We start from the raw sequence: 19,519 nt of genomic DNA, 5'->3' as shown, positions 1-19,519 counted from the left end.
CTCAGATATCATTATTTCCGACTACCATGCAATCCGTCAAAGTTGCTCCGAAAATTTTTGAAAATTTTACAACTTTGTGCATGCACAAAATAGGTATACTTATCGCAAACAATTTTTTTCAGTACATTGAAAGAGTATTACAAGATCTTAGAATTACCCGTATAAACGTTATCTACAATGCATAGAACCTGAAATAAAAAAACTAAAAATTTGCAGTTCTTATTTGAGGTGAGCTTAAACTTTTCAGCGGTAATGTACTATAACGTGACATTCTCTATATAAGCAATAAAAAATGACAAACTTGTACTTCCCGAGGAGATAGCAAACCTTTTATGACAAAAGCATGAATATGTTGAGTTCAGAAATATAATAAAAGAAAATTCTATATTCACAAAATTAGAAAAAAAAATAAGTAAAATCATTCATCCTTCTGATTTATGTTAAAAAAACAAAATATGCAACTACAAGTAAAACAACAAATTACAAAACCGATACTGGTTGGAAACATAATAATGTATAATCTAAATACTTAATTTTAGAATATATAGCAAGGAGAATCAAAGGACAATTTAACTTTTTTATCAGCTTTCATTTCACTGATAGGAACATCGGAAAATAAAACGTACAAGTAATTGAATAAATAAAAGCCTTTCGTGAGGGCTCTATACTCGCTATCTTATTGCATATAGTTAGATACTCATAACAGGCTTACTCATCTGTTCCTTTACAATAATAAATTAAATATAATTAAAGATCTAAAAATGTTTAATATGAATAGAGGAAAATATTATATCAAAATAAATCATTTACTAATACAACAATTACGTTACTAATGTGTTATTTGAAATGGCATGAAGATATTCACCGAGGCCAGAATGAGTTTTATTTTTTTATTTTGGAAATCTTTTTTTAATATTTGTACGTATACCTAGTACACAAAAAAAATTGTTCAGTACTATATTGACAAATTTTGAAGTATGAGATTTGGCTGTATATGTACACCAATGGTCAAAGTTTTAAGGCATCCTTAATTTCGCTTTATCTCATTTTTTAATTTTACGTTTTACACGAGCTTGGATTTTTAAATATTCTAGTACACATCCTCAATGATTTTTCCACTCAAAATAGATATTTATCTAATAAAAAGAACGTTAATTCAACATAGGTGTGATTCACTAAAAAATGTTATGCATATTTTAATTTGAAAAGTTATGTTTCATAAAATAATAAAAAATCATCTATTTCTTTATTTTAGACACTAAAAATTTTCTATCAATATGCCATGACATAATTCAATTTATATTTAATTTCAGCTTTTAAGTTTAATTGTCAAAAATTAAAAATAGCTTTGTACGAAGATGTTTAAACCACACACAAATGTATAATTTTTATTATTTTATAATCACTGAGTTTTAGCATTTGAAATCACTTTTTCACATACGCTCGTTATTTTTTCGATGCAACATGTAGAAATTAAGTGTCAATATATTTTTAGTTGATTAAAACTAATTTATTTTGAAAATAAAAATACTTAAGAATAAAACAAACCCATATGATTATTTTAATCTTTTTATAACATTTTAGCTCCATCGAATAAAGAAAAAGAAAATGTCATTCTTTCGCTACTTTATTCAATATCATAATATTAATATCGAATCAAATATTAATATAAGAGGGAGAGGTTGTCGAGATGTAAAAGGTGCAAAACAGTACAACTTTAGTGGCGCACTCACGGCATTGCATGAACATGCCAATCGGCTTGTCATCTCTCGTCAAAAAAAAATGACTCGTTTGATGAGAAGGTAGCAGTATCTTGATAGAGCGAGTGAAAATTGATAAATAGTAGGAGTGGCGCTTACCCTTTCTGAACTGGGCTGGTGGCTAGTGGCCTTTTGGTACCGTAACTTCTGCACGGATTCGTGCTGGTGCTCTTGGACGCGGTCCTCTTCGCCACGCGTCAGAGTCGTCGTTTTACGAACAATGTGTGTGACTATGCGCCGTGCTCCATTGTCAGATCGGCGTGAAGTTTTAGTAGATTCGACCGACGAACCTAATAAAACGCTCTCCATTAAAGGCTACGTGAAACTGCACTCAGGATAATCAGTCTAGCGAGATTCGCAGTCCCTCTTTCATCGATGCCACGATCATTCTAGTTGAACGAGCGGCTCAAAAAGATTGCGAGCAAATCTCACTAGGCGGACCAACCCTCTTGGTCTCAATCCACTTTTGGCTCACCTAAGAGCTCGGTCGAGAGCTTGCGCTTGATGTGGACTGCCTGTAAGTCCATGGCTGAGCGTTCGATTCCTGTTAGCTGAATCGACTGCACGTTGTCGGGGTCCTGTTGTTCCCTACTCGCTTTGCAAAATAGCCGCTTGCCGGTTTTGCTGAATTTGTACACAGACATTCGATAATTCTCACTGACTCGGTGTAACGTCAGATCTGTTTATGACAGCGATGACTCTGATTAGGTTCCGTTGAGCTTCCTGGCCAATATATAACGATAACGGACACGTCTATGTAGCAAAATTGGTCAGAGCTGAGCAGAATCGAGTACAGCCCAGTTAAACGAATACACCAAATCGAGAGCAAAAGAACAGAAGAATCGAACGTGATACGTGTGCGGTGAAGCTTGGTCGAGCAATGAGGGCTTTAAGTAGGGAATGACGACTATATAGCTGGTATATTGCGTGTGATGCTCTGGTGGGTCCCAATAAAAAATGTACTAATACAACTTAGCGAGCTAGCAAACGACTGCTGGCCATCGCATGAATCGTCTCCAGGGCCGGGAGTATTCCCCACCTGTCTGCTTCTGCGTTTCGCGCATGGCTGACTACTTGTAGGAGATAAGAACGCTCACGTCAACTCTACGTACGTGAAACTGGAAATCAACAGGTGTCTATACGACTGCCTAACAGGAGTGGCGGCGGCACTAGCGGGAGTGTCGGTCAACTGCGCAGCACTCTCTCTCTCTCTCTCTCCCTCTCTCTCTCTCTCTCTCTCTCTCTCTCTCTCTCTCTCTCTCTCGACTCCCACTCGACGATCACTCGAGTTATGAATGCCTGCAACAGTGCTGCTCTCGTACTTGCACGCTGTCCATTTTCAGGTAGAGCCGGATGGACGTGCGTGGGAGTCGCGTTGCTTTGGCTGTTCCGCGCACTCTACATTTTACCTCGAGTTGTGCCTTCACTCGCGTTCACTTGTGATCGTGCTGTTCTTGAGACAGCGATGACGAGAAGCACGATTACGTAGTGCTCGAGGCACGGCGAGTCGAGGGACGAATTCCAAATTTGAACCTACCGCCGCAAACCAGCACCGGTAACTTTGTTTTCGCCTCCTGCCTCCTTCCTCTCTCCTTCTCTCTTTCTCCCTCCCCCACCTCTGTCTGTCTCATTCAGTTTTTTCGTTGCCTGATTCTTCCAGCCAGATCTCGCCATAAACGGAGCTCGTTCGCTACTGTTTCAAGACTTACTTCGTTTACAAGCAATGCACTTACGTTGTTATCGTTACTTTCCTTCGTTTACACCGCTCATCTCTGCTATAACGGTCCTCTGTTTATATTATCGTGTACTTGCAACACCAAAATAATATTCAACTGCTAGATATAAGCTGTTTTATGATCTCATTTCATTTCATTTATCTAATTTTATTTACAATCCATAAGTTTCGTGCATTTTTCTGGCATAAAAATACACGGATACTACATCGCACTTCTCACTTTTTGATTTTTCCAAACTTCTCTATCACTTTATTATACTCTATTTCTTCTCTAATAATTATTGTAATTTGCATATTCCATCATTCATATCACACGCTAAACATAAATGAGGTTCTGAAATGTTTCTCGAACGTACGACTGACTGGTGCTTCACTATGTGTATATTTATTCTCTTTGTCGAAAAGTGTAAGACGCATATTATTTTCGACATCAATATTAATGAAGCGATGGAAAATTATCGTAAATTCACATTTTGTTTAGTCAATGTCGTTACTATGAATAAATCAATCGCTCACCCACGTAGTTTCTTCATAGTGAAGTTGGAGGGAATTGATGTTTTGTAAAATCAAAAAATAAAATAAAATAAAGCGAGGAAGAGAGAGAGAGAGAGAGAGAGAGAGAGAGAGAGAGAGAGAGAGAGAGAGAGAGAGAGAGAGAGAAAGAGAGAGAGAGAGAGAGAGAAAGAGAGAGAGAGAGAGGACATAAAATTCAAATAAACATATTTACCTCTTCCTGGTTATTTTAGTAAATAAATCTTGCAGAAGTTCGTTTTGGTTAATCGCTAATGCTACGGCAGTTGGTCAGGGCTCAGTGTAGGTGGCGGTGTTTGCGGTCAATTGCAAATTGACTAGCGATTGTCATTAAGCTTCAACAGTGAATGGTTACTCAATAGAAAAATAAACAGTTGAGTTATTCCAATGTAATTGAATACGAAATAATTCTGAGTCTTTGATTGATTTGGGAAAAATATAAGAACAAAGTCAAAGGACAAAAGGAAAATAAATAATTTAACGATAGAGATTCATAAATATACTATTTTGCTTGGGTGTTTTCAATGCTGATATGTTACAATTCTTAACTGATGTTGAAAATCGTCGTGACAAGTGAGAGTAGATTCAACAGCTTACGCCGACTAAATTATTGAACCGAACACTGCTCGTGATATTCGCGTAGTAGCAAGAGAGGCTCAAAACTATAATTGAAAGATGTGCACCCAAAACAGTATGAGTATAATCATGAACTATCAGATAAGCTCCAACGTGAATTTGACGTAAGATAAACGCTGATACAAATTCGATTTAGTGATCACTTGAGTCGTTATTCGTTTCTTACAATAGCAGTGTATTTCTACAAGACAATATAATTCAGTTATTGAACTGCCAGGTCTGACATGTGACTCTAAATTCATTCTCGTGTGGCCTTCCACTTATAACTCCGAGTTACACTCAGATGCTGGACCCACGCGTTAATTAAATATATTATTGACCAACAAAAGCAGCCGTCTGCTCAATTTGACTAACGAAATTATAACTTTATACATAATCTTGCTTAGTTGCCTATTATTTGACTACTTGGCACTTGGTCGCTGTCTCTAGAGAGCAGTGAAGGCGTCAGCATATAAAATGACATGAAAACACTCCTTTAAATACCAACTAAAATGTATCTTCCACAAATACGCCACAGCCAAATGCCACCAGCCGTTTATTTCACTTCTTTTTTCCGCCTCTACTTTCATTGTCAATCTTTTTCATCTGTCAATCCGACTTACATTGTCCTAGTTCTAATTGAATATCAAGATTTCTTCCACACTACTCGTATTTCCTCAACCGTCTGGTTTTACACGTTTAAAAAATCATAGCTATAGATAGTACTGTAATGTGATACATCACATCTTTTTCACCGTTTTATACTCACTAGAGGTGTTTAGTGCGCTTAGCGCGCTCCTTTTTTTCTTTACATTCATTTTTAAGCACAAATATAGATCACATTTTGATTGGCGAAATAGAACATTCAAAAATTCAATATGCATTAAATATTTCTTTATTTGAATGAAGTTGATTCTTTGTGTATCATATAAAGGGCATTGCCATAGAACATGATCAAGATCTTGCACTTTGTAGCCACAGTCACAAGTAGTATCATGGCATAAATTAATTTTGTTGAGTGAAGCTTTTAAGTTATAGTGATTGGACCTACAGCGGTTGATTGTAGTGATAACTTTACGCGGCAGGTTAAGACCAGAGAACCAAGGTTTGGCTTTGTTATTGTGAAAGTAAGAGAAAAAGTGAATGCCCTTATATGTACCTTCCTCCTTTATAATTTCGTTGGTATTAAGGATCGAACTTTTTTTTATATACATTTTAAGGTCGGTGAAAGGTATTTTAATATCGGCGTTAGCTGTTAACTCTGTTGCATTTTTGGTTAGACAATCAACATTATCATTACCCTGTATTCCTGAGTGAGCTGGTATCCATAAAAGTTGAAGTTTACTGTTAGTAATAATTTTCGTCTGGAATTCGATTAGGTTTCTTTTAATTTCAAGTAAATAAGGATTGATTTTAATGTTGAAATTGATATTTTTAAGGGATAGCAGCGCATTAAGAGAATCGGTGAAAATGTTTACATTGAGGTTGGGATTGGTGAGAGCGATTTTAATAGTTTAAAATAATCAAATTTTAAAACTTTAATATATTAAAATCTCCAACGCTCTAATATATTCCTTCCATCTTCTAGCACTGTACTTTTATTCAATATAAATGCTAATATCGCTCTCACTATATGTAAATACTTAAATGATTGTAACCTAGCTATGTACATTTTTGTACTATATATATTATACGCTAATTATATTAATCTTTATGTACTTCTTAGCAAAATAACCCAATAGGGTTCAATTTGCTTAAATAAATAAAAAAAAATTTCTTTATTTGGTATGAGATATAGCCAACAATATTATTTAATGATAAATAAATATAATCATGATTTCAAAATTTTATCAATGACATTTTAAGTTTTTATCATCCCAAGTTCTGTGTTGAAAAATCATGATTCAAAAGTTTAAAACAAGATAACAAATGTATTGCAAGTTCTAAAAACATTATAGTTTTCTATAATCATATCCGTCATGACGTAAATAATATACTTCAATATAGAACGTTCACAGTTGTAATTAGTGCTTTTTCAAAAAAAGTCTAATAATTTACGTAACGTAATAAAGCCGAAACTACAATATTTTATCGCGATAATCTGTCAATTTATATCTGTTATGGTTAACTTTGTTTATTTAAAGTTAAACTTTCAGATAAAGCGAAATTTAAGTAATTTCTCTACTGAGGTATCAGGTGGGTATCATTTTGAGGTTAGTATAATTAAAACGATTGATTCATATGAAATTCATGCTCACTATATTGATGCACTTTTCAAACATTAAATTATCTATGGAAATTGACGCTAATATTTCATGAGCATACATAACATATACCTATATATAATAGCCCAGAACAGCCGAACACGTGATTATCTTTCAGCCAATCAGCTTACGAATAAACTGGCTTCACTTTGTCTGGTTCTCGTTTTTATAAGAGGGGTATTTTTATAAGAGGCGGATTCAATCGCAGATCAAAGTATCAATCTGTGATCTTACTCTTATTCAAGTACGGGAGAATTTATAGTAATAATATCATAAGATAATAGGATGAAAATCGATGATATCCGGAAGCGAAACTTACACCTGCTTTATTAGCTCATCGCGTCATTTATTCTGCACGCTAATTCATATGAGTTTGCAACCTAAGTAAGGCAAGATAGAATTGTCTTGAAAATTAATACTAAAAAAGAAATAGGTCTTTACAAATTAATATTAAAATCGAAGAGGAAACTCATAGGAGAGACCTGAGAAAGACGGACACCTTAAAGAAAAATTGCATAAAAAGGAAGTGAATAATAAAAAAATATGTACTATTATATTTTTTAATTCAAAGTAGACACGAAAACCAACATATATATGTAATTACATACATGAAAAAAATTTTTACTTACACAATAAATTAATAAAAATTTTGTAAACTTTGGAGCACTTCAAAAATTGCCGAGCAAGACGGACATCCTAGGAGATAATGGTTTATATGACAATAAATGAATTTGTTTACGTTTCAGTTTATGTTTTTGTTTTGAGCAAAATGGACAAAAAATATGATAAATAGGACCAAATTTAAATAGTGACAAATTATTTAAACAAGTAAATTGAATTTTTTTTACATATTAAATTCTAAAATTTTGAAAAAATTACTTAAAAAATGATGTTTTAAAAAAACTCAATAAACAATTGATAACATGACAAAAAAGTCGGTTTTTTTATTTTATCATAAAATAATAAGTACATTATTCAATAAATTATTGTTAAAACAAATAAAATTGAATTTGAGAGATGTCCGTCTTGCCCGATACATGCTACATAACTTGTAATACAAAAAACACTGTTAAAAAAACGTTAATCGCAATTTTAGATTATAAATCTATTAAATACGAGTAATTTAAGTAATTTTATAATATTTCCTAAGTTTGTAACCGATTATAGTGAGTATTCGATACACTTTCTTACCTTACCAAAGTCGTAAGCCGATCATCAAATATAAGCACTGCTGGTTTACAGACAGTGTTTTTGCCGCAAGCACCGCGCATAGACTGTCATTTGTACTCATAAAACCTAGAGAATATACGTCTATATTTTGATAACATTCGCTATAACCAATCTCAAAATAATAGGGAGTGTTCGTCTTGCCCGGGTCTCCCCTACCAGCTTAAATGTCGGTCTGTTTATAATTTGCGAAAAATTGTTCAGTAAGGCATTGTCCGATATCTGATTTATCTTTATTTTCTTATGAACCTCATCCAATACCAAGTAAAAAGTAACGAATAACAAATACAGCATAGTATGAAACACTAACAATGTGTGGAAAAAAGGATACAAACATTTAGGAAAAAGCATTCGATACATCCGGCTCGTTCAATTTCATTCAAGCTACAGACAAGATATTCAAACGAGTCAACCAAATAATTAAAATCGAGATATTATCATTGCAACTGGTGAAGGTCCCTCATTAGAAATTTTGCTCTTCATCGTAAAATTAACCTATGTTAACCTATTAGTTTAGCTAAAAAATTGAAAGTCAATGTTTGTGATCAAAATTAAAAGTTTTAAAATTATTTTTGAATAATCGGCTTGAAAAAGAGAGCTACTATTAAGTAAATGCAAGTGTAAAATACTAAATTATCAAATCATATACTTTTTCCACGTTCCCTGCTAAAACAAGGACATTCAACCGGATTTAAAATCCAATCCGCTTCGAGTCTATTTCTGAATCCTACAAATAATAATTTAAATTTATCAAACTGGAATCGATCTGAATCCCCTTTAATATCTTTCCATCCTGAAATTAATTATTATAATATGTAAAATTAATTTCAGGATAAAAAACATTAAAGTGAATTAAGATTCATTCTACTTTAATGAATTTCAATTGTTAATTGTAGGATTCAGAAATAGACTCAAAGCGAATTGGATTTTCAATCCGGTTGAATGTCCTTGTTTTAGCAGGGTTATTATATACGAGGTGTGTTCAAAAAATAACAAGAATTTTCGTTTTATGAAAAAAATATTTATTTATTCATCTACATTAATGTTGTCGCCTTCAAAGTAGTCCCCTTCGGATACAATACACTTATGCCAACGCTTTTTCCAATCCTCGAAACACTTTTGAAACTCGATCTTTGTAATAGCTTTTAGCTCTTTCAGCGATTCGCTTTTAATGTCATCTATGCTTGTAAAACGACGGCCTTTCAATGTTCTCTTTATTTTTGGAAATAGAAAAAAGTCACATGGAGCCATATCTGGCGAATATGGAGGCTGAGGCATCGTTACAGTTTCGTTTTTGGCCAAAAATTCACGAACAAGCAATGAAGTGTGAGCAGGCGCATTATCGTGGTGCAAAAGCCATGAATTGTTTTGCCACAAATCCGGGCGTTTTTTTCGGATTGCTTCACGTAAACGACGTTGAACTTGTAGGTAGTACTGCTTATTGATTGTTTGACCTTGTGGCAAGAATTCATAATGCACTATGCCATTAAAATCGAAGAACACAGTGAGCATAACCTTCACATTCGACCGCACTTGTCGAGCCTTTTTCGGTCTTGGCGATCCAGAATGCCTCCACTGGGACGATTGAGCCTTAGTTTCGACATCATATCCGTAAACCCATATTTCGTCACCTGTTATAACACGTTTTAGTAGTTCTGCATCGTTATTGACTTCATTTAGCGACTCCTGAGCAACTTCCATTCGCCGCTGTTTTTGTTCGAAATTCAACAATTTTGGAACGAATTTTGCTGCCACACGTTTCATACCCAAAACATTCGAAAAAATTTGATGGCATGAGCCAACTGATATGCCAACATCATCAGCGACTTCTCTGATTGTGATTCGGCGATCGTTCATAACCATTTCTTTCACTTTTTTCACGTTTTCATCGGTTGTTGATGTGCTTGGGCGTCCGGGTCGTTCGTCATCTTCAACGTTTTCGTGTCCATCTTGGAAACGCTTATACCACTCATAAATCCTTGCTTTACTCATAGCAGACTCACTATATGCCTTTGTTAACATTTGACAAACTTTACTACACTTTATTTCATTTTTTACGCAAAATTTAATACAAATTCTTTGATCCATTTTTTTTCATAAACGAAAATCGCTGAGCTCGAAAAACACGTCTAACGTTAGCGACTGCCACTTAAAAAGTAAGCAATGATTATTGCTGAAAATTTTATCGTATTTCAGGGGCATGTGTACCAACATAATAAAAAAAAATTTTATACAAGCGGACTCTCCAAACCCGCGAAATTTAAAAATTCTCGTTACTTTTTGAACACACCTCGTATACCCAAGACGAAATTAGGGAGACGAAATTTCTATGTTTTGGTGTGCTGAATATAGATACAGAGGGACCTTCAGTAGGCAAATTTTGCTAAACGTTGAGCCGAACATAGTTTTCTGTAAGCGAAATTAATATTGTAACAACCGTAAAATATTCGACAGTTTAATTTCACGTTTAAGTTTTGTGATTGCATCAGTGGTATAACTACGGTTATATTTGGTGTTTCGTAAGAAACCATTCTACGTCTATTGATATTTATATTATAGATCAATAATTTACACAGAATTATCATTCTTGTTGTTGTTGTTATTATTATTATTATTATTATTTATTTTAGTTCTCCCTGTATGCTCGACACTAGCTCGGTACTGTTTATCACATTACTTTGACCTGGGCAGTTTAACAAATATTATTATTATTATTATTATTATTATTATTATTATTATTTTTATTATTATTATTATTATTCATTATGTGACAGATACCGTTACGCATGATGTAGTTCTGAATAATTATTCATTACCAATGTTGAAAAGAAAATTGTTATAATTTAATAATGTCATAATGCTTTTCATTTCCGTAATCGATAAAAAATCAACTTATTATTTATAACAAAAGTGGATTAAAGTGAAAAGTGCTGCATGAATTTTTTTTTTATTTATTTTAAAAATTATCATTAATACTAATCAGTTTTCTAAATGGTTCCTACATTAATGTTCTTATACCATCTAAAAGTTTCAATTTTTTGTATTTCTTAATTCTTATTTAATACATAAAGAGAAATAACATTATAACATTTATTAAAATTGTAGCAAAAATTATAAAAAAACATAGTTAAAGAGCGATATACTTGTTTTATAGGTAAAATTACTATTTCACGTAGTAAAATTTACAAAAAAAAATTTTACTGAAAAATTGTTAGATAATTATTCTTTACCATAGTAAATATTACTAGCAAATGGTAACAAAATTTACTTAATATAAAATAATTCTTATTGGTATGGATTTCAAATGAAAAAGATACTCGATTAATTGTGAATTTGAATTATAACGTTAATTGTTGAAGATGTTACATTTTTAAATTTGATGAACCAACCATCACTTTACATTAAAAAAAAATGAAATTATATTCTACTTAAAATTGTTGCAAGTTTTATTCAATAAGGAGTATTCACGATATTTCAATCTTCGAAGCACGTAGACTGTCGGCGTAGAATAAAACTCAACCTACGTGACAATATTAATGGCACGCTGTAGAATTCTTATATATTAAAGCTTGCTATATAACAATAAAACAGATAATATAATTTACCTTTTCTAGCTATGTTACCTAGTAATCTATGCAAAAATTTTGTGAAAAAACATTGAGAACAATAATAAAAGATCTATTAGCTTTCATGAAAGAACTGTTTGCTATACTATAGTAAAATTACTTACGTTTTATTGAAAATTTTATCAGCTTAAATTTTATTGTGAAAAATAGTATTTTTCATGATATATTATAGCAATTTTTATAATCATCTGATCACAAAATTTATTACAAATAATTGTAATCTTTGATTAAATCATGTTAAAACTTGCCATAAAGCAATTGTTTCACTCATTTACATTTTTTTATAGTAATTTTTGTTAAAATTTTAATACATTTTGTAAAGTTGATTAAAACATGTATGCAATGTGACATAAAGACCAATTGTGAATCTTAGATTAAGTAGCATACGATTTCTTATTATTATTTATTGTACATTAAGTATTATCATTACTCAGCAAAAAAATAACAACATACCTACATTACTGTAAGGTCATTTCTCTCAATATAACTGAGTCAACAATAACTTATACGTATTATCTCGTAAACTATTTGTATTATATTTTGAAGAAATATTTTCAAGTTTTTCAATAGAATATATATCTCAAAACATTAATATAGAATGTTACAATTTTCTTAAACTTCATTAATAATTTGAGATTTTTTTCGTTAGACATAAAAATGTGCCTGGTACACTCAGTTTCGTTTATTGTGATGTTCGTATCACTTATAAATAATTTGTACTCTCGTATCTAGTTGCGCTAATGAGTAAGAATTTGTTTCTAATAAATCTACTCTACTTGTCAATAAAATAAATAGATAAATCAAATATAAGCTAATAATAATAAATTGAAAAATCAAATATATGCAAATATGAATGAGGTTTCCAGGAAAGTCAGACTATGCCCTAGTTTCTTATGGTGCGAATTGTCCCATGAGCAAAGCTAAAGTCTTCCTAGAATAGGATATAATTCGACCCAAGTTTCTTATAGCGCGAGATGTTCTATAAGTTGAGCTCGAATTATAGGAAAGGAAAAGTCTTGCTTAGTTAATCACAATGAGAGAAAGAACTTAGGTATTAGCCAAGTTTATTCAGACTCATGCGCTCACTTTGCAAGGCTAGAAGTGAATACCAGCCTGTGCAATAGTGGGCGTATTTATACACAGATTTTCCCGCCTATTTTCGCAGGAGCGTTTTCTTCGAGAAGTTTTCGAATATTTGAGAAACATTCGCGAATTTTGTGAAATGAATTTTCTTAATTTACAAGTAAATAAACATCAATATTGAACTTTCAACACATGTGAACTTTACGAAATTAGTTATTTGTCGATTTAGTGTAATTTACAATTATCGCAAATAGTGTCGTCAAAAGTTATTAACTAATAACGTTAATTAATGCAATATTACAATATTTACAATAGAAAATTATTAAATTTTTACATAGCTTTATTGTTTATTAATGTTAGAAGTAATTTCTAAAAAGAAATATTCAAATTAGTTAATAACATTTGAATTATAACAAATTTTCATATTTGTAACGGTTTTTTCTATAATCCTATAACGCAATTACTAAATTTATTATCTAAGATTTATAAATTATAAAGCTATCATTATTAAGTATAAATTTAACGCTTTCGTTCTATATACAACTTATTGTTTAAATAAATTATTAATTGCTTATTTATTAATAACAGTTATTATTAAACTGTTATTAATGAAACCAATTCTTACTCATGTTCTTTAGTTATTCATTTTGCATATGGACTATTTCCATTTTTCTAATAATTCATATTTTTAGCGTAATAAATAAATTAACTTTGCATATTAAAATTCATTATTATTTAATAATTTAACGCGATTCGTATTACTATATTCTAAATCTACGTACTAAAATCTATATAAGAAATACTTTGTTATATCAAAATTACATCTAATTAACATATTTTTCTCAAATCACAAAAATCATTATATCTATATCTATTACTTTGTGACGTCACGCTCCTTATTTGGTTATGAAATTATGTAGACTCCTGTACTAATACGAGTACAATCGAATAGTCGGTGAGGTGGCGCCGTTTAATGTGCTGATTTAAGTAAACGGATAGATGCGTTTGACGGGTGCGGTTATTCAGTGATATAATAAACTAGCTCATAGATAGGACCGTTCCATTATTCAATTACAACCTTATAATATATCTATGAGTTATTTATAAAGTTTCTATATATATCTAAATATATCTATAAGTTATTTATAAAGTTTTGATGAATTCGATTATTGAAAATTATAAATATAATTTATTTTACTTGTTCGTATAATTTCAATGTCTTGAAATATATAGTTGATTATAATAGTCATTACTAATTAATTGATTAATTAATTAACACGATTTAATTAAGAATACTATTTTTTAAATCTTAAATAATCATTTATCAATCAGTGTACTGATACAGTACAGGATACAGTGACAGACAATACAGTTACAGGATTCTCAGTTGATTTGTTATTAATATGTTTGTCAGCTAAGATTACTAATACACACTACTCATAAATAGTTCAAAGTGTCGAGTGTTTTCATTAATAGTATTAAAGTTAAGCAAAATTTGGACGTTTCCAAACTATTAAAAACGAATAATTTCCAATGAAGTAACGAAAAATATGGGTTCATAAAATGAAAGAATGTATCAGTCTAGTATTTATAAAACTTCCATGGGATAGATTTGTACTTTCGGAAATTCAGTGAATAAAGTTAATTGTAACAACAATGCATAAGTTTTTTTATGTTTCTTTTTTTATTTACGATAAAAAATATTAAGAATTTAGAAAAATGTTTAAAAGAATATAATAAACATCAATATTATTTCCAACATATCTTATAACTAAAGATGGAGCGACAAAAACCTTAATTATAGATTTCTTATATAGATACAGTATCTTCCAAGAGATTTGAATTGAATAGTTTTATTAGGAAGATTTGAATGATGATATGCTATTGCCATATATCATGTTAAAGTTAAGACATAAGAGCAACATTATCTTAATATGTACAGTTGCTTACTCTACAATCGGTAGCATGAGTATAGTTGCATGCAGAAGTATCCGGTCAAAAATTATTTTTCGATTTATTAACATATAAAAAATATAAAACGAAAAATCAAATATACTATTTTAAAGAACATTTAATTTATAATAAAATTGTGTAATTCAAAAATTTATTTTAACAAATAACATTTTCTAACGAAAATAACAAATTTTGTTTATTCATAAGTATTTTGCCAAATATTAAATGTATATAATTAGCTCTGCTATATTTATGTTATCGGTCGCAAAGATATGTAAATGTTAGAACAACGTTTCTGTTGTACTTTACAATTAATATCAATCAGTATCAACCGGTAAATGTCGAAACACACGTCTTTATATATTCGACAAGTTGTTATTAAATTACACAGTAAATAAAAAGTTTCATGTGATATTAGTAAAATCAATGATGAACAATATTATTAATAAATTTAAGAGTACTGGCAGCCTGAAAGATAAAAGGTGTTCTGGAAGATCAACAAAAATTAACAGCCGTGTTGACAAATTAATTTTAAGTTCGGATTAAGGAGTGAAAGTAAACGGAGATTATTGAGGAACACTTGATGACTTATTATAAAATACAAGTTGAACATAGTGAACAGTACGAAAGATAAAACTAACGCTAAATATGCTAAAAATATACAAATGAGTTGCTGGAGACAACTCTCGCAAAAGAGAAAAGATAGCCCTATCTCGCCTAGAGCCTCGCCTTGAAAAATTTTTTTTTTATTTTTGAAAAAAAATGTTTTTGTTTTCCATTTTTTTCAAAATTAATCGTAAACAGACATAAAATTGTGTAAACAAACAAAAAAAAATGGAATTTTTTGATTTTTAAAAAGTTTGCTTCGAGTTAAGGAACCAAAACCTTGTTCCTTTAATTTTTTATAAATTTTGATCAATTGTCCGGAAAAACCGCTGAACCGATCGCTCCAAAAATTTAGGGGGTTCTTTGGGGGATATTAGACTGTAAAATTTCTCTTTAACCGGGCCTTTTCCGCCCATATTACTGAAGATACAGTCAAGTAACCAAAAAAGGGGAAAATGTCACTTTTTTTCACTTTTTTCAATTCAATGTTAGAGATAGAAAAAAATTGTTCTCTTTACTAATGTTTGACAGTATTGCATCGGAAATTTTATGCAGATGATGAAATTCGGTGTCCGCTCGCTGTGCGACCAGTAGTTCCAGAGATATCGAATTTTGAATGCAAAAGGACCCTTTTGCATTCAAAATTCGATATCTCGGAGACAAATGATCGTAATTGAGCTCCGCGAAAAACAGCGTGAAGCTGAATAAACAGGCTAAAAGACCTATGTATTGGCGTCGCTCGAACAAATTTTTCCATGCCCGTAGAGTAAGAAACAAAATGTAAAAAATTTGGATAAATTTTTTTTGCGCTTTGTAATAAAAGGATTGCATGAAATACGGAGCTCCAAAAAATTTTTAACTAGAAAAACTAAAAACTAGAGTCTTCAAGGTTCAACAGCTTTATTTTTTTATTTCCTGTACGACCATTTCTCATTGAAATACCGCCTGTTAAAAATCAGCCAAAAATTTGACAAATTTTTTTGTTCCCTTAATTTTTGCGAGGAGTGTATTATTACTAGGTATTTTTTATTTTTTTTTATTTTGACTGATTTATTTATTTACAGAGTGCAAATGAAATACAAGAAAAAATTGAAAATCTTCTAGCACTGGTCCCGTGGTCTTGTACAGAGCTTTTTATAAGCAGTGGGTGGTTGGGTGGAAATCTCCTTCTTTTGACCCATGACATGATGACGATTAAATTTTCTGTATTGGTAGGAATAATTTTCTTATCCGATTTGGTATTCATAATTGGTCGGAAGGCGTGAGTTTTCAGAGAGAGATAGAGCAGTTCTTTCTTAGCTTGGGCCTTTTTCTCCAGAGATGGCTCTTAGAGTGCCATTTTCGAGAGCAAGAAGGACGCTATGATTTATAATTATTTACACAAAATCGTTATGGACTTAGTTAATTTTAACAATAAATGGTGATTATTTAATAGTAAGGGAATTATAATAACTATAAATTACAATTATTCAATAATTAACTATTATAAACTTTTAGAAAATTCCGCGAACTTCTAAGATTTATTATAAAATGTATTACGGTTTTATTGTTGTTTTTGCTTGAAACATGAAATTACTTATTAGTTATTTTGTTCTTGTAAGGGTTGAACTGGATAAATAATATATCTTAATAAGATACGTATTATGGTACGTTGGTTATTAGAACAATCACTATTTGATTTCCTATAATAATAACTGACAAAATTTATTAAAATCTATTTAATTTTACGGATATTCTCTTAGTGTTTTCTTTATTTTCTGACTAAAATGATTTTCAGGATGAGAACTCGATTATAGGTTTCAGGAAGCCATAATTGTCTATTAATAACACAGGTATACAAGATTTTATATCACAAGCGAGCTATTGTATTCCCGGAGTATTTTGGTGCGCTGAATCCAAATCTGGCCTCAGAATTGTTCCATAACGTCAGATTTTTCAGATATCCTAACCCTAAAAGTGTCAAAAATACTGCTTTTTGACATATTTAAGATTATGTAGCATCGTAAATAAATTTTTCACAAAAAACTATTTTAAGCATCTTAAAGTACAAATCATCTCCTTTTAAATGCCTTGAGTTTGCCCAAATATCTTTTTTTTTCGCCGAGATATCGCATTTTGAAATTTTTATATTTATGAATTTCTTAAAATTCGAAAATCCATTAACCCTTTGTTGTACGAATTTTTTTGTTCAGTGAATTTACTCAAACATTGTTACTCGGGGGTTTTTGGCGTTGCTGATCATGAATCTGAAATGAACGCACACTCACGCATATACACACGCATACCCACGCATTTTTTCGAGATTCTAACAGCATAGATCAAAAGTTTAGAAAATTTTAGGTCAGAAATATCAATTCCTGATTTCTATTCCTGATAAAAGACCAATTGAAAAGAGGAAAAAAAAATCGTTCACTTAGGACTTAACCCGTTAAGGCCGAGAACGCCCCTCCTGGTACACCGCTCTTTCGACTATCATAACTCGTGCAATTCCACGTATAAAAAATTGAAAGATACACTATTTCAAAGCTTAAGATCTCCCCTTTCCAACGGTGTGCCGAAAAATGCGATAAAAAAAATGTTAACTATGTGAAAATATTGTTTAAATAAAAAAAAAACACGATTTTTTCATAATTTTTTTTTATAAAATCAAGTTTTCAGAATGGATCTCGGTTTGCAATCCACTTGGAACCTCAATAACTGGTGGCATAATTGTCTAAGCTTTCATAATATACCGGGTGTCCACAACCACCCGTCCACCCCTTTTATTTCTTTAGCAACACGTTTTTAGGAAATATGATATATACGAAAGTTTTAGCAAATCAATCAAGGATTTTAGCGGTGTCCTTTAGTTTGACCTTGAAGTTGATTTTCAAGGTCATTTCAAGGTCAAATTTCGTTTTTTAAATAGGAACCCCTATTTTTTATACTGGATTCTGAAAGAACACGAAATTTTGAGTAAAAAGTGTTTTTAGTATTTTTTTTATTAGACGCATATTTAGCGAGAAAAAAATTCAGTGATACCGGTGTCCATACCATCCGTCTAATTCTTCTAAAATCTAGGTAGAATACCTATTCAGCGAATAGTAAAATTCGAAGTCTTGTGCTAGTAAGTGCATTGTGCCTATTGATTGGTCATGCTTTTAACATTCACTTCCGGCCGAAAGTAGCCTACTGGGACAGGAAGTCAGTTTTTTTTAAATGGTGTAGTACTTTTTTATCGTGGATTTTGATTTTACATCGATTCCACATAAAAAAATATCTAGGTATGAAACTTTTGTTTAAAAATCTTTATTGTAAAAATGTACCACCTAGTAGTAATTATAAATAAAAGAAAATGAAAATTTTCTTTTTAAATTCGAGTAGTCAAAATGCAATGTTCGGTACGAATACTATGCAAAATTAAGTTTACTTTGTCAGAGGTGATTTCGTAATTAAACCCGACGTTGGAAATTATCTATCATTAAAGAAATAAATTATAAATTCATCATTTTCAGAGGTAAGTTTTAACTCGGAAAGAATTTGAACCATTTTATTGCGTTTCTCTTACTAAATGACAAATTAGATTTATTTTCTTTTCAAATAGGTACCTATGGTGTATTCCAAAGAAGAAGCGCACGACATGTTGCAAGTTTTATTTGAAGCTGGGTCATTCCTTGCTGCTGAAAGGTTGTGGCAAGAGCGTTACCCCAACAGATTTCCTCATTCTCGTAAAGTATTTTCGCGTCTATCTAGAAGAATCAAGAATGAAGGACTTGTCCAACCTCATCACAATAAGGGAAGGAAAATTCGCCGACGAATTAGAGATGAACGGTCTGTGGATATCGTCGCATCAGCAATCATTGAGCCAAATGATTCTGTAAGGCGCCGGGAACGTGATTCTGGTATAAGCAAATCCACTATCAGTGTTATTCTTCGGAGCAATAAATTTCATCCCTACAAAATGGAATTACATCAAGATCTGAATAATGTTGATATTGAACAACGTCTTGCATTCTGCAACTGGGCGAGTGGCCAAAGAGAAAATTTTCATCGAATCGTACTCTTTTCGGATGAATGTACTTTCAAAAGTGATGGTGAAGTTAATACGCAGAATTTTCGTTATTGGGCAGCGCAAAATCC

General features: G+C 31.5%; 1 protein-coding gene across 3 annotated transcripts in view; it reads right to left on the bottom strand.

Annotated features, from left to right (window-relative positions):
• LOC131666766 (dystonin) overlaps positions 1-19,519 on the bottom strand; it is a 540,494-nt gene that overhangs the window by 306,485 nt on the left and 214,490 nt on the right. The window contains exons 1-2 of one of the 3 annotated variants that reach the window (XM_058939680.1): positions 2,236-2,719; positions 1,860-2,050 (exon numbers count right to left, since the gene is read on the bottom strand). The exons of the other annotated variants lie outside the window; for them this stretch is intronic. Of the exons in view, the coding sequence (XP_058795663.1) occupies positions 1,860-2,050; positions 2,236-2,404 (360 nt within the window). The 5' untranslated portion in view covers positions 2,405-2,719. Of the gene's footprint in view, positions 1-1,859; positions 2,051-2,235; positions 2,720-19,519 lie in introns of those variants that run through there. 3 annotated transcript variants of the gene reach the window in all.

This window comes from Phymastichus coffea, unplaced genomic scaffold (assembly GCF_024137745.1).
Source record: "Phymastichus coffea isolate CEN01 unplaced genomic scaffold, Cenicafe_Pcof_1.1 PCOF00004, whole genome shotgun sequence".
Lineage (NCBI taxonomy): Eukaryota > Metazoa > Arthropoda > Insecta > Hymenoptera > Eulophidae > Phymastichus > Phymastichus coffea.
The sequence above is the reverse complement of the archived record's forward strand: the minus strand, read 5'-3'. Positions and strand labels throughout refer to the sequence as shown.